The sequence below is a fragment of the Salvelinus namaycush genome, chromosome 14, assembly GCF_016432855.1.
Source record: "Salvelinus namaycush isolate Seneca chromosome 14, SaNama_1.0, whole genome shotgun sequence".
Classification (NCBI taxonomy): Eukaryota; Metazoa; Chordata; class Actinopteri; order Salmoniformes; family Salmonidae; genus Salvelinus; species Salvelinus namaycush.
In genome coordinates, this window is record NC_052320.1 from 36,333,074 (window position 1) to 36,347,334 (window position 14,261).

At 44.8% G+C, this 14,261-nt stretch overlaps 1 protein-coding gene across 10 annotated transcripts in view; it reads right to left on the minus strand.

Moving 5' to 3' along the window:
• Positions 1 to 14,261, minus strand: part of LOC120059461 (voltage-dependent L-type calcium channel subunit alpha-1D-like) — an 88,121-nt gene that overhangs the window by 35,191 nt on the left and 38,669 nt on the right. For all 10 annotated transcript variants that reach the window (XM_039008528.1, XM_039008529.1, XM_039008527.1 and 7 more), the window contains exons 4-9: positions 12,346 to 12,485; positions 11,847 to 11,986; positions 11,407 to 11,559; positions 9,452 to 9,648; positions 1,435 to 1,538; positions 673 to 845 (exon numbers count right to left, since the gene is read on the minus strand). In XM_039008528.1, the coding sequence (XP_038864456.1) occupies positions 673 to 845; positions 1,435 to 1,538; positions 9,452 to 9,648; positions 11,407 to 11,559; positions 11,847 to 11,986; positions 12,346 to 12,485 (907 nt within the window). The remainder of the gene's footprint in view (positions 1 to 672; positions 846 to 1,434; positions 1,539 to 9,451; positions 9,649 to 11,406; positions 11,560 to 11,846; positions 11,987 to 12,345; positions 12,486 to 14,261) is intronic.

Consider the following 14,261-nt stretch of genomic DNA (forward strand, 5'->3'; position numbering starts at 1 on the left):
GGTATTGGGGAACATTAGAGTATCATGTAGTAGCCTAAACCTATCGATGTTACATTGAGCTGGGTGAATGGAATATGAACGACAGTCATCCAATATGCTGTAATAGAAATAAGGCCATGCTCATGAAAAAAAGAATCGTCCTCCCTCATCATAAATGGCACTGACCGCCACTGGTGTGTGTGTGTATGGGGGGGGGGGGGGGGGGGGGGGGGGTGCGGGATGGCTGAAGCAGCAGACACAACATTCACATTCATAATTTTCTTAGGAACAGGTGGTAGAATCAATTCATTCATTCATTACGGCAAAGACTCAAAAACCTACAGGCTAACACAATAGTCTTAGGTGATAACCACAGGGACAAAAAATAAAAGCAAGAGCATGGAACAAGACCTCAGCAGCAGAATGACAATGCTGGACATGCATTCATTTTGCCGTATAGAAACACATTCCCACCATTTAAAGCTAAACTCTTCTCTTTCTGGGCTCCACCTTGAATAGGGAAGATTAGCACTGTTACCTCACTTTTATGTCAAAGGAAATCCAATTGTCAGAGCCATGTGGGTTTCAAAACTAGACCTTTGTCCCTGCCTCTGAACCACAGGTGCCCCTTACAGGGTAGAGGGGAAGAGGTGGGAATGTGATGTGAAGGGAATGGCGAGGTAGGCGACTCACGATTGCGTTTGCCCCCCTCCTCGTCCTCCTCCTCATCATTCTCAGGGTCGATGTCCTCGGCCTGAGTGATCCAGTCCAGGTAGCCCTTCAGATCCTCCTCCAGCTGCTGCTTCTCTCTCAGCTTCTGGAAGTCTCCACGAGCCTTGGCCTTCTCTCTCTCCTTGGAGAACTCTCTGTGGACGGACACACACACACACACACACACACACACACTTATCAAATCAAATTTCAAATCAAATCAAATGTATTTATATAGCCCTTGTTACATCAGCTGATATCTCAAAGTGCTGTACAGAAACCCAGCCTAAAACCCCAAACAGCAAGCAATGCAGGTGTAGAAGCACGGTGGCTAGGAAAAACTCCCTAGAAAGGCCAAAACCTAGGAAGAAACCTAGAGAGGAACCAGGCTATGAGGGGTGGACAATCCTCTTCTGGCTGTGCCGGGTGGAGATTATAACAGAACATGGCCAAGATGTTCAAATGTTCATAAATGACCAGCATGGTCAAATAATAATAATCACAGTAGTTGTCGAGGGTGCAACAGGTCAGCACCTCAGGAGTAAATGTCAGTTGGCTTTTCATAGCCGATCATTAAGAGTATCTCTACCGCTCCTGCGGTCTCTAGAGAGTTGAAAACAGCAGGTCTGGGACAGGTAGCACGTCCGGTGAACAGGTCAGGGTTCCAGACACCTTTTAGACACCTTTTCCCTCCGTGTGTGTGGGTGCGTACGTGCATGTGTTAGCAATGTTCAGATATCTTACCCGCTTAACACTCCCAGAACCAGGTTGAGAACAAAGAAGGAACCGAAGATGACCAGACTGACGAAGTAGACCCAGGGTAGCTCAGAACCCATGGCATCGTTCATCTGAAACAACAACATTGACCGTCACAGTTTAGAGGACAATCCATGAGTCCCTGTATACCAATGATCATTTAGCACCTAATAGAAGTACAGATCACAGGCCGCCATAAAAACTCACACCTATTAAGTTTGTCGATGAAAACTATTCTACCAGTAACTACAGATGATCCCTGGCATCTCTCTTTGCAGTGACTCTCTCTCTGTAAGACTAGTGTGGGTGCAGGCTTTTGATGTAGCCAAAACAGTAACACAGCTCATTTCTTGATGAACACTATACATCTAGTTGTGTTATTGTTATGGCTGGAGCAAAAGCCTGCACCCACACAGAAAAGATTGCCCACCACTGCTATAAGGAAGTAATGGATCCGACTTCTGCTTTACTTTACTGCAGCGCGCCAGCGGCAAACTTAACTTTACTTCAGCTACTTTCCCAGCGTTTGCAAAACATTTTGTAAATTGTTAGAAGAAGTCGATTTATACCGTATAAAAGTCAAGTATAAGTGTTAGTGAACAAGTGTGATTGTAGATTTATTTCATTCAAGTTCGCTAACGTAAGCTATTAAGCTACTAGCGTCAGAGTTAGCTGCTACTAGCTATAACCACAGGGTTTTCTGGAACTACCTGTGCAGTTCGTGGAAACTACATGTCACGCCCTGATCATAGAGAGCCTTTTCTATTCTCTATTTTGGTTAGGTCGGGGTGTTCCTATCTAGGTGTTTTGTTTTCTATGTTGGCCTGGTATGGTTCCCAATCAGAGGCAGCTGTTTATCGTTGTCTCTGATTGGGGATCGTATTTAGGAAGCCATTTCCCCACTGTTTTTTGTGGGATCTTGTTTTGTGTGTAGTTGCCTGTGAGGACTCCATGAGCGGCACGTTTGGTTGCTGTTTTTGTGAGTTTCATCTGATTAAACATGTGGAACTCTACGTACGCTGCGCCTCGGTCCGTTAATTGATTAGATGATCGTGACACTACAGGAGTGGTCAAGACAGGAATGTTTCAACCACAAGCCACAGGCCAAGGCAAAGTGTTCATGCCCACCTTGGTTTTCTTTTCACAAGATGCTCGTGACTGAAGTTGACAAGACGCAATCGATGAGGGCTTTAATCTGAAGAAGCCACCAAACAACTTGTTTGTGTGCTCATTCCACTTCCTCAACAAGCAACCCACCATGGAACACCCCTATCCGGAATTGTACCTTTGGTACAACCGACCCGTTGTGAAGAAGAGGTGGAAACTTGATAGTCTGTGCAGCGGAATCGGGATCAACAGGTAATTGTAGTTATGTTATAGCTAACGTTAGTTCATGCATAAACAAGATGTGTTGATACAGATTCCTGAACGCGTGTGTCTTCCTGCCCCTTAGTACGTATTAGTATTTATTAGGATCCTCAATTAGCTGCTGCCTGAGGTCCAAACAGGACTAAAACAATACACCATTAATAAAATAATACATCATACAAATGTACATTTCTCCATATTTACACATTTACAATAATATAATAATACAATGTCTGTCACCTTTCTGTCGTAAGGTGTTTTATCTGAACGTTCCTGTTTCACACACAAGGGAGGTCAACTCACAGATGAAAAATGGCAAATGTCAGGATACATGTCGAATGCGCAATCAGGCGCTTGAAGGTGTTCAAGATCCTTTCACAAACTATCCCCATCAGTCTGACACCAAAGTCCAACAAAATCCAGAAAATCTGTGCTGGGATGGTGAACCTGAGAGGGGAAACTGGTAAACAACTAATCCCAGTGGTCGGCCGTATACTCTACTGGCTGTGCTCTGATGGTACAAAGAGATGGTGATACAAAAAAATGGTGAGAGTCTGGAAGACTACTACTGACTACTACTAAATGGTGAGAGTCTGGAAGACTACTACTGACTACTACTAAATGGTGAGAGTCTGGAAGACTACTACTGACTACTACTAAATGGTGAGAGTCTGGAAGACTACTACTGACTACTACTAAATGGTGAGAGTCTGGAAGACTACTACTGACTACTACTAAATGGTGAGAGTCTGGAAGACTACTACTGACTACTACTAAATGGTGAGAGTCTGGAAGACTACTACTGACTACTACTAAATGGTGAGAGTCTGGAAGACTACTACTGACTACTACTAAATGGTGAGAGTCTGGAAGACTACTACTGACTACTACTAAATGGTGAGAGTCTGGAAGACTACTACTGACTACTACTAAATGGTGAGAGTCTGGAAGACTACTAAAGTACATGTTGTTTGTTTCCTCAATTGAAAAAATACACACTTTTCTGATCCTAACATTTATTTATTGAATGTGAGAAATGTGATCATGTTACTTTCTACATCTACTCAGACAATGTGACATAGTAATAAACATGTGCAAAACGATTAAACATAGGTTCTTGTTTGCTCTGTAATAAGTTTAGTATGACATCAGGACACGCATATCATATTACGGCATAAACATTATAAAATACTCTGGAAGGAGATTTCCATGAATGAACCATTTTTAAAACAGATTGTGTCATTTTACCCCATCACACATCTGAGGCATCTAGCTCTTGAGAATGTCCAGATATTTCTGGCATAGCTGCAGTCTGCCCTGAGAGAACTCATCCACCAAAAAAGGCAACATATGTCCAAAGCAGAACATTCAGGGTCATTCTACTTGCTGCCTTGTGAATTTGTTGTCAAACGGTATGTCCAGTATTATCTGTTCTTATGGGGCCCACTGACGAGGTGGTTTTTGTTCAGTACATCCACAACTGAACTTTTAAGTAGTACCACCTTGGCCCATTGGTCTGCATCACAAATTCCCCCTCCTATCTCAGTGACATCTCCTCTTCTCTCATGTAGGGATTGGACTGTAGGGATTGGACAAGTGAGTTGGTCACTGGACACTTAATTTCCAGCAGCTCTGTCGTCTACAATGCCGTCTGGACTTGCTGCCAGCCATGGCTCCTCTGGGCAGACCACCAGACCTTTGTGAGCCACCTCAAACCCCTGAGCACGAACCCGGTGCCATTGATCTCATTCTCCTTTCCATGTTTGGTGGCCATGTTTCCCCGGAAGGAAGGATACAAGTGTTCGTGGATGAATTTTGGATGAATTGGTGGTGATGCGCACGGCAGTGTTGTGCTCGAGACCACCTAAAGCGAGACCGATTCAAGACCAAGACCGGAGAAAATCGAGTCTGAGTCAAGACCAAGCCCGGTCGGGGGGCGAGATCGAGTCAAGACCGGGAGGGGGACAAGGGGTCCGAGACAGAGTCAAGACCGAAACCAGAATCATACGAGTCCAATTCAATACCATGATTGTAATTTTGTCAAAACACCAACCATAATAAGAGTTCAAAATGTCCAGTATTTCTGTGTTCTTACTTCAGAACATATCGATTCTTTAGGCATTCAGAACAGTGAAGAAATGCATGCTGGGGTAAAATAGAGCCACTCTACAAATGATTACTAACCCTAACACAGTGGGGAACAATCTACATCTTCAGTAAAGATTATAATATAATTATTATTATTTTCAATTATGTTTTGATTTAAAAGAGTTAACGCTGAAGATAAAAAAGATCCAATCAGAATTTTTCATTGCTGGTCTCCGGGGAGGTAAATCTAGCTAGCTTAGTCAGCCATTGGCTAGGCCATCAAACTGCTACAGACCTATATCTATCCTATCCTGCCTTTCTAAGGTCTTTGAAAGCCAAGTTAACAAACAGATCACCGAACATTTCGAATCCCACCGTACCTTCTCCGCTATGCAATCTGGTTTCCGAGCTGGTCATGGGTGCACCTCAGCCACGCTCAAGGTCCTAAACGATATCATAACCTCCATCGATAAGAGACAATACTGTACAGCTGTATTAATCGACCTGGCCAAGGCTTTCGACTCTGTCAATCACCACATTCTTATCGGCAGACTCAACAGCCAAGGTTTCTCAAATGACTGCCTCGGCTGGTTCACCAACTACTTCTCAGATAGAGTTCAGTCTGTCAAATCGGAGGGCCTGTTGTCCGGACCTCTGGCAGTCTCTATGGTGGTGCCACAGGGTTCAATTCTCGGACCGACTCACTTCTCTGTATACATCAATGATGTCGCTCTTGCTGCTGGTGATTCTCTGATCCACCTCTACGCAGACGACACCATTCTGTATACTTCTGGCCCTTCTTTGGACACTGTGTTAACAAACCACCAGACGAGCTTCAATGCCATACAACTCTCCTTCCGTGGCCTCCAACTGCTCTTAAATGCAAGTGAAACTAAATGCATGCTCTTCAACAATTATCACTCTCAAAATCCCTTAAACCACATCAATCTGATTGGGTGGGTCCGTCCATCTCTACGCCCCTGAAGCAAACAGTGCACGATGACAATTGCACATCACAAGTAGTCTACTAACCAACACTTCGGACTAAACTTTTTCAATACCTGGTTTGCATACCCATTGTTGCCTTAGTTAGAATTTACTGGTAGATATCATAAGTTGAAACGTCATTTCAACCCTAACAGCTACCGATGCCATTCTTCTGTGAGCTGCTCCATGCCAAAACCAGGTGTGAGCTGCAGACTCTTGCTGCCTGCAGATGATATTCCGCTGAAACTAGGCTGTGTGCAGTGCCCATGTGAATATATTTCACTGTGCTTTGCAATTGTGTAGGCTACTTTGTGCATAATTTCTCTATTGTACTGTAATTGATAAGTTGTGTACCTCCACAACACTACTTTGATACGTATCAGTAGGGATTACGAAGTGTGTATAAGCAATGCCCGCTGCTTGGGGTCATTGTCCATTTGGAAGACCCATTTGAGACCAAGCTTTAACTTCCTGACTGATGTCTTGAGATGTTGCTTCAATATATCCACATCATTTTCCTCCCTCATGATGCCATCTATTTTGTGAAGTGCACCAGTGCCTCCTGCAGCAAAGCACCCCCACAACAGGATGCTGTCACCCCCCGTGCTTCACGGTTGGGATGGTGTTCTTCGGCTTGCAAGCCTCCCCCTTTTTCCTCCAAACATAACAATAGTCATTATGGCCAAACAATTCTATTTTTGTTTCATCAGACAAGAGGACATTTCTCCAAAAAGTACTATCTTTGTCCCAATGTGCAGTTGCAAACCGTAGTCTGGCGGTTTTGGAGCAGTGGCTTCTTCCTTGCTGAGCAGCCTTTTCAGGTTATGTCGATATAGGACTTGTTATACTGTGGATATAGGTAATTTTGTACCTGTTTCCTCCAGCATCTTCACAAGGTCCTTTGCTGTTGTTCTGGGATTGATTTGCACTTTTCGCACCAAAGTATGTTCATCTCTAGGAGACAGAACGCGTCTCCTTCCTGAGCGGTATGACGGCTACGTGGTCCCCTGGTGTTTATACTTGCGTACTATTGTTTGTACAGATGAACGTGGTACCTTCAGGCGTTTGGAAATTGCTCCCAAGGATGAACCAGACTTGTGGAGGTCAACAATTATTTTCTGAGGTCTTGGCTGATTTCTTTTGATTTTCCCATGATGTCAAGCAAGGAGGCACTGAGTTTGAAGGTAGGCCTTGAAATTCATCCACAGGTACACCTCCAATTGACTCATTATGTCAATTAGCCTATCAGAAGCTTCTAAAGCCATGACATAATTTTCTGGAATTTTCCACGCTGTTTAAAGGCACAGTCAATTTAGTGTATGTAAACTTCTGAGCCACTGGAATTGTGATACAGTGAATTATAAGTGAAATAATCTGTCTGTAAACAATTGTTGGAAAAATGACTTGTGTCATGCACAAAGTAGATATCTTAACCAACTTGCCAAAACTATAGTTTGTTAACAAGAAATTTGTGGAGTGGTTTAAAAACAAGGTTTAATGACTCCAACCTAAGTGTATGTAAACCTCCGACTTCAACTGTATATTTAATTGCGCAACAAATGTATTTAGGGTGTCAGACTCATATACTGTATTTCAATGCAAATTCAGGGGCACTTATGAAATATTTTGGAGCACCCTCTGGCACCGGACAGAATGATGAGCCATCTACCTCCTCAGTCATACAGGCCTCTTCAGAAATTATCTTGCAGCCTCAGGATGAGGAGCCATCCACCTCCTCAGTCATACAGGCCTCTTCAGAAATTATCTCGGAGCCTCAGGATGAGGAGCCATCCACCTCCTCAGTCACACAGGTGTCTTCACAAATGTTGTCTGAGCCTGAGGATAAGGATGAAGAACCATTTGCTTCTCCCCAGCAGGATTCTTCAGGTGTATTTGTGCGCACGTGTGTGTGTGTGTGGGTACACGCACATGTGTCTGTGTGCATCCCTGCATAGCATAAACAAAATAAATAATAATCATTTTTTACTCAGCTGGTCTCGGGAAGAAATTACAAGTCCTCACTGTCCGAGGCCGAGTACAAATGTATCCAGCACAGGCACTTTCTATGCTGAACCTTCCTTGCGTCACACCAGACCTCGGACAAAGCCTGCATTCTCGTCTCCTCCTCTAGTCTTTCCTGTTGGTGTGTGTTGACCTTCACAAACATTTCATAGAAAGCTATGCATTCCCGGCATGTTAAAGTGCCATCATCTGCAGTGTTTATTTGCGGAAGGTCCCACGAGACTTCCCGTAGGTGTAGTTCGGATGAGTTTGGGAAGTAAATGTGTGTCCTGCATCCGAACATACAGGAACAAGGGGGAAATAGATAGCTACAGCTAACTTGCTAGTGTGGTATTCATCTCACCTTCCACATATTGCGGTGGCATGGCAACAGGATTTCCCCTAAACCGCAATGCGGGTGAAACCAGCAGTCAGTACTTCTCCCTCCATGCTAGCTAGCACCCATGCTTGGTGGGATTGGCTCCTCAGACTGGCTCAGCTCGACATCGGCTTCGCGGAAGATCCACTTATCTTCGTCTCTGAAGGACTTTGCCAGAACAGTCCCAACTTTATCGCTGTTTAGATACTGGTAGGCTTCTGAGCTTTTTAAGATTTTCCATAGCCTGACCATCACACCAAGAGAGTCAATGATATATGCGTATATTTTGGATCACTTTATGGACGGCCACAGACGGTTTCATATCAGTATCCCAGCCAGTGATGAGTCCTTCTGGGTGGGGTACTGTTTGTCCGTCTCCTCTCATAAATTGACTTTGGGAATATTTCCACTTTATACTTTGGGGATCCATCCCAGTCTTAACTTGTATTAGTAGTATTATTGCAGTTGTTGATTCCGTTAACAAAATTAATGCCGAAATATGCTATTGACAGGGTTTCTAGTGGCGCGCATATGAATTATGATAATGCACGACCGCGGGGGAAGTTGTATCCATAGTTTCCGCCTTTCTCTTCCGTGTTTTAAAAACCTTCGAACATGAGGTGGATAACTGCCAATCTCATCTCCCCATTCCTCCTCCGTGTTCTGTTCCCTCTCAATCCCTTTCATGTCTGTCGAGTGGCTGCATCTCTCTTCCGCTTCCAATGTCACCTTCACCCCATTCATGGCTTCATTAGCACGGCATCACCATAGTAACTGGTACATGAACAAGAAGAGAGGACAGTACCGATAGCGAGGGAGGGAGAGTCATTTGGCGGAGAGAGAAAAGGAGGGAGAGATGGAGTAGAGACGCAGGGGGAGGGATAAGATAAGAAGAGAGGGAGAGGGAGAGGGAGAGGGAGAGATAAGCGGAGGAAAGAGAAAGGGAGGTAGAGATTGGGCAGAGAGGTAGGGTACAGACACAGGTTAAGGAGAGAGGGAGAGATAGGTGGGAGGTCAGAGAGGGGAGGGGGAGTATGTTTGTGTACATTATTTCTGCAAGTTGGATTTGAGTGGAGCTCATCCAGTGTTAGCGATTAAGCTAACACTGTTGAAACCTCTGTGTCACTGTGTAGAGATAGCTTGCTAGTTGCTAGCTGGGTGTTGTTCATAAAGCAGCCTCACCCAGTACAGAACATCAGTCCAGCCCTCCATGGTGATACACTGGAAAACAGTGAGCATGGCAAACAGGAAGTTGTCAAAGTTGGTGATGCCACCATTGGGGCCGTGCCATCCTTCCCTACACACAGTCCCATTCATCCTGCACTGGCGCCCATGGCCTGACACCGCACACGGAACAGGCTCCTCCTCTGCCAGAATACCTTCAGTGCATATAGAGAAAGGGAGAGAAAGATAAAAGCAGGATGTAAGGCCGGAAAATACCTTAGTAAACAATGATGCATGGCATCAGAGTGTGTTTGTCATATGAGAATATCAAATACGTCCTGTGGTGTAAAAAGGCACTGGGAAGCACAGAAAAGTGTGGCTTTATGCAGTTTTGCTTACATACTCTCGTTTACGGATACACATTCTATAGGTATAGTGTACATGTATACAGTGTTAACACATAATTCTCATAGCACACTAGCTCATCACAGGCTCTCTCTCTCTCACACACACACACACACACACACACACACACACACACACACACACACACACACACACACACACACACACACACACACACCCCCGCCATCACACGCCACAGTCCCTAACTCTCTGCTGATGTTGCATATACAGTGCCTTGCAAAAGTATTCACCCCCCTTGGCGTTTTTCCTATTTTGTTGCATTACAATCTGTAATTTAAATGGAATTTTATTTGGATTTCATGTAATGGACATACACAAAATAGTCCAAATTGGTGAAGTGAAATGAAAAAAATTACCTGTTTCAAAAAATTTGAATTAAAAAAACAGACAAGTGGTGCGTGCATATGTATTCACCCCCTTTGCTATGAAGCCCTAAATAAGATCATTATGCACCCAATTACCTTCAGAAGTCACATAATTAGTTAAATAAAGTCCACCTGTTTGCAATCTAAGTGCCACATGATCTGTGACATGATCTCAGTATATATACACCTGTTCTGAAAGGCCCCAGAGTCTGTAACACCACAAAGCAAGGGGCACCATGAAGACCAAGGAGCTCTCCAAACAGGTCAGGGACAAAGTTGTGGAGAAGTACAGATCAGGGTTGGGTTATAAAAAAATATCTGAAACTTTGAACATCCCACGGAGCACCATTAAATCCATTATTAAAAATATAAGCAAACATGTTTGGTGTTCACCAAAAGGCATGTGGGAGACTCCCCAAACATGTGGAAGAAGGTACTCTGGTCAGATGAGACTAAAATTTAGCGTTTTGGCCATCAAGGGAAAACACGCAAACCCAACACCTCATCACCCCGAGAACACCATTCCCACAGTGAAGCATGGTGGTGGCAGCATCATGCTGTGGGGATGTTTTTCATCAGCAGGGACTGGGAAACTCGGATTACAGCAAGCAGAGATCTGGGTCTACTCTGCCCTGCATTGCACTGCTGCTTCTCAACCACCACAAGGATGTAACCAAACAAGCCAACAAAGAGAGAGAGAGCGCAATACGTACACACTTACGTCATGCCGCCCATAAGCTCCCCGCTATAAGACCACCTTATTGTAGATGAGTAACACAGGAGAAATGGAACAACGTCATCTAGCTTCCATGTTTCATACAGATCCCTCTGATTGACTGTAAGCGACATTTATTGTATATTCATTGATATTCAGGGGTAAGTACTAGAATAAGGGTCATGATTGTCAGCAGAGATCGTTGAAATATGGAAACAGAGCTGATTCCAACCTGTGAGCGACTGGAATCTTAGGGTCTGTACAGACAGATAATTCACATTCTTCAAAAATGGATTGAGACTGTTTTTTAATGGGGGTCATACATGCACGTACTACAGAGACGCACAGCAGGGGGGCGGTCGGTAACCTAAGCCTGTCTTTTTTATGCAGTACTGACATGCATCTAAAGCTGGGAAAAGTTTAAGTAACGGACCGAGACAGGCCGGTTATGGGATGCAGGCCCTTACCGGTGCCCACCAGGTAGCAGGTGGCGTGCATCTTGCCGATGAAGAGTTCGAGGCCGATGATGGCGTAGATGATGATGACGAAGAGGACGAGCAGAGCGATGTGGAGCAGAGGAACCATGGCTTTAATGATGGAGTTCAACACTACCTGTAAACCTAGAGACATGGAGAGAGAAGGGTCAGACACACACACACACAAGATGGAAGCTGGGACAGTGTAAAGCTATGAGGACATCCATTTAATATATCCATTGAGTATATTATGAGGAACTCATTCAGTATTTGTATACGTTATGTCCAGATAGATTTCAGCCTGTATTGGCCGCTATATGGGTATCAATAAAACTTAAGATTGAGCTTGAACTAGAATCAGAAACCCAGATCAATTACTACATAATGATGCATCTCTAGAGTCTAAATGTTCTGGTGCCATGGCGACTCACTGGGTACTCCTGAGACAAGGCGGAGGGGGCGGAGCACCCGGAACGCTCGGAGGGCCTTGACGTCGAAGCCTCCCGGTTTACCCCCCTGGCCCCCGGCATCACCCTCTTTGGTTATCACCTCCAGAACTACACTGAACAACCTGCGGAGAGAGGGAGGAAAGGGGGAGGGGGAGAGAGAGATCACAGAGATCACACACAGAGATACAGATGACATCATCGTAAAATACAGCCCTGAGTCAAAAGGCTTTCTGAGCTCTCTGGTGACAGAGCTCTGATTTATCTTAGTGGTCTTTTCTGGGCCATACTGTTTGTGTGTGTGTGTGTGTGTGTGTGTGTGTGTGTGTGTGTGTGTGTGTGTGTGTGTGTGTGTGTGTGTGTGTGTGTGTGTGTGTGTGTGTGTGTGTGTGTGTGTGTGTGTGTGTGTGTGTGTGTTTGTGAGAGAATTACTCTATGACTCTGTCTTGGGAGAGCCATTGATTTAAACAGTGGTGGTACTCACCCTACTATGACAATGACAAAATCCAGCATGTTCCATCCGTTTCTTACGTAGGAGTTCTGGTGCATGACTAAACCATACGCTATGATCTTCAGAAAGGTCTCTATAGTAAAAATGATTAGGAAGGCATATTCTACTGTTTCCTGTGGGGAGGGAGGGAAAGAGAGGGGGGAGGAGAGAGAGAGAGAGAGAGGGCCATTAAACATCAAGGATGTGAATAATAAATACAACAACAAACACTCTTCAAGAAGAAGAAGTCTGATTGGTTCATTGTGCAGTAAGCAGGCAGTAATGGTTGAGCCAACAGGGTTAAACTGTGCCGGGGAGATCATCATTCACCAACACCTGGCCCAGAGCAGGGACTTGATCAATGATGAGGATTCAGTGACAGTGGTGGAGGATAGAATATGCCAGAAACAACAGACAGAGATGTGGGGAAAAGAAAGAAAGTGACAAAACAGGTTGCTAATCCAGTTCGACAGATAAAAGGTCTGTGAAAACAACATTCAATGAATTCATTGGATGATTGATGATCATAATCTCTATTTTTTTCCCATCATGCCTGGTGGTGCAGAGCCACACAGACAGACGATTAGAAGGTGACAGGACGTGAGCTCTGGATTAGTGCGGCGGGAAGGAATAGCCTGAACAAAGTAGCCTGACTTGTGTAATCCTGAGGAGAGCCTCTGAATTACTCAATTCCTCTACTTGGTCTTCATGTTGTTCACACCTGAGAAAAGTTGTTTTTGGGTCGACACATTGGCATTCTCTTTTTAAAAACCAACCTGCTGTGGTCTGCGAAAGCATTCGATCTCACTTCTAAACAAGCCTGTGGTCAGAATACACCTCTGTATACAAAGAACTGTGGGCACAAAACACACGTATTTCAGATCCAAAAGACAGCACAATGCACCCAGATCCGTACGATGCTGTGACGTGTCAACACTGTCAGCACAGCCTGCAAGCGAAGCAACACTTTTCCCCACCAACAACCCACATCTCAGTGAATTAATCGAAGGAGCACAAAGTCAACATTCGAAAACTGTCATCTCCCGTTCGTTGCGTATTGCAAATGTTACCAGGGTAACAGCATGAGTTTGACTTTTAACACCGATCAGAGAGCCTATCCCTGTATCTGGCAGAGATTCCCACATCATTCAAGGCCTCGGCTTTGTGATTCAGCAGCAGGCTTTAAAGAGCCATTAAGCCAGCCAGTCAAACTCAGCCTCTGATTCTGGCCTCCGTGTTTTGAATCAGTACAGTACAGGACGTCGTAATGCAGCCAGACAGACAGCAGACATTTTCACACGGATTAGCTAATGTAGAGTAATACAGAGATAGAACAGCTTGACCTGTTAGGATGCTAACGGGACAACAACGTAGGGACTGTCTAACGAATGGATAGGAAAAGCTGCTTTATAACGAAACAAACAAGCTTTTGATTTGTGAATGTTTGTTTTTTGGTCACGGCTGACAAGTCAGTGGTGTCCCCCTCCCAGACTGCAAAGAACCTTGGCGTGACCCTGGACAACACCCTGTCGTTCTCTGCAAACATCAACGCAGTGACTCACTCCTGCAGGTTCATGCTCTACAACATCTGTAAAGTAAGACCCTTACTCAGACAGTCCTAATCCAGACTCTTGTCATCTCCCATCTAGACTACTGCAACTCTCTGTTGGCTGGCCTCCCTGCCTGTGCCATCAAACCCCTCCAATTTACCCAGAACGTCGCAGCCCGCCTGGTGTTCAAGTTCTCCCATGTCACCCTGCACACTCCATTGGCTTCCAGTTAAAGCTCGCATCATCTTCAAGACCCTGGTGCTTGCCTATGGAGCAGCAAGGGGAACTGCCCCTCCCTACCTTCAGGCTATGCTCAAACCTTACACCCCCAACACGAGCACTCTGTTCTGCCACCTCTGG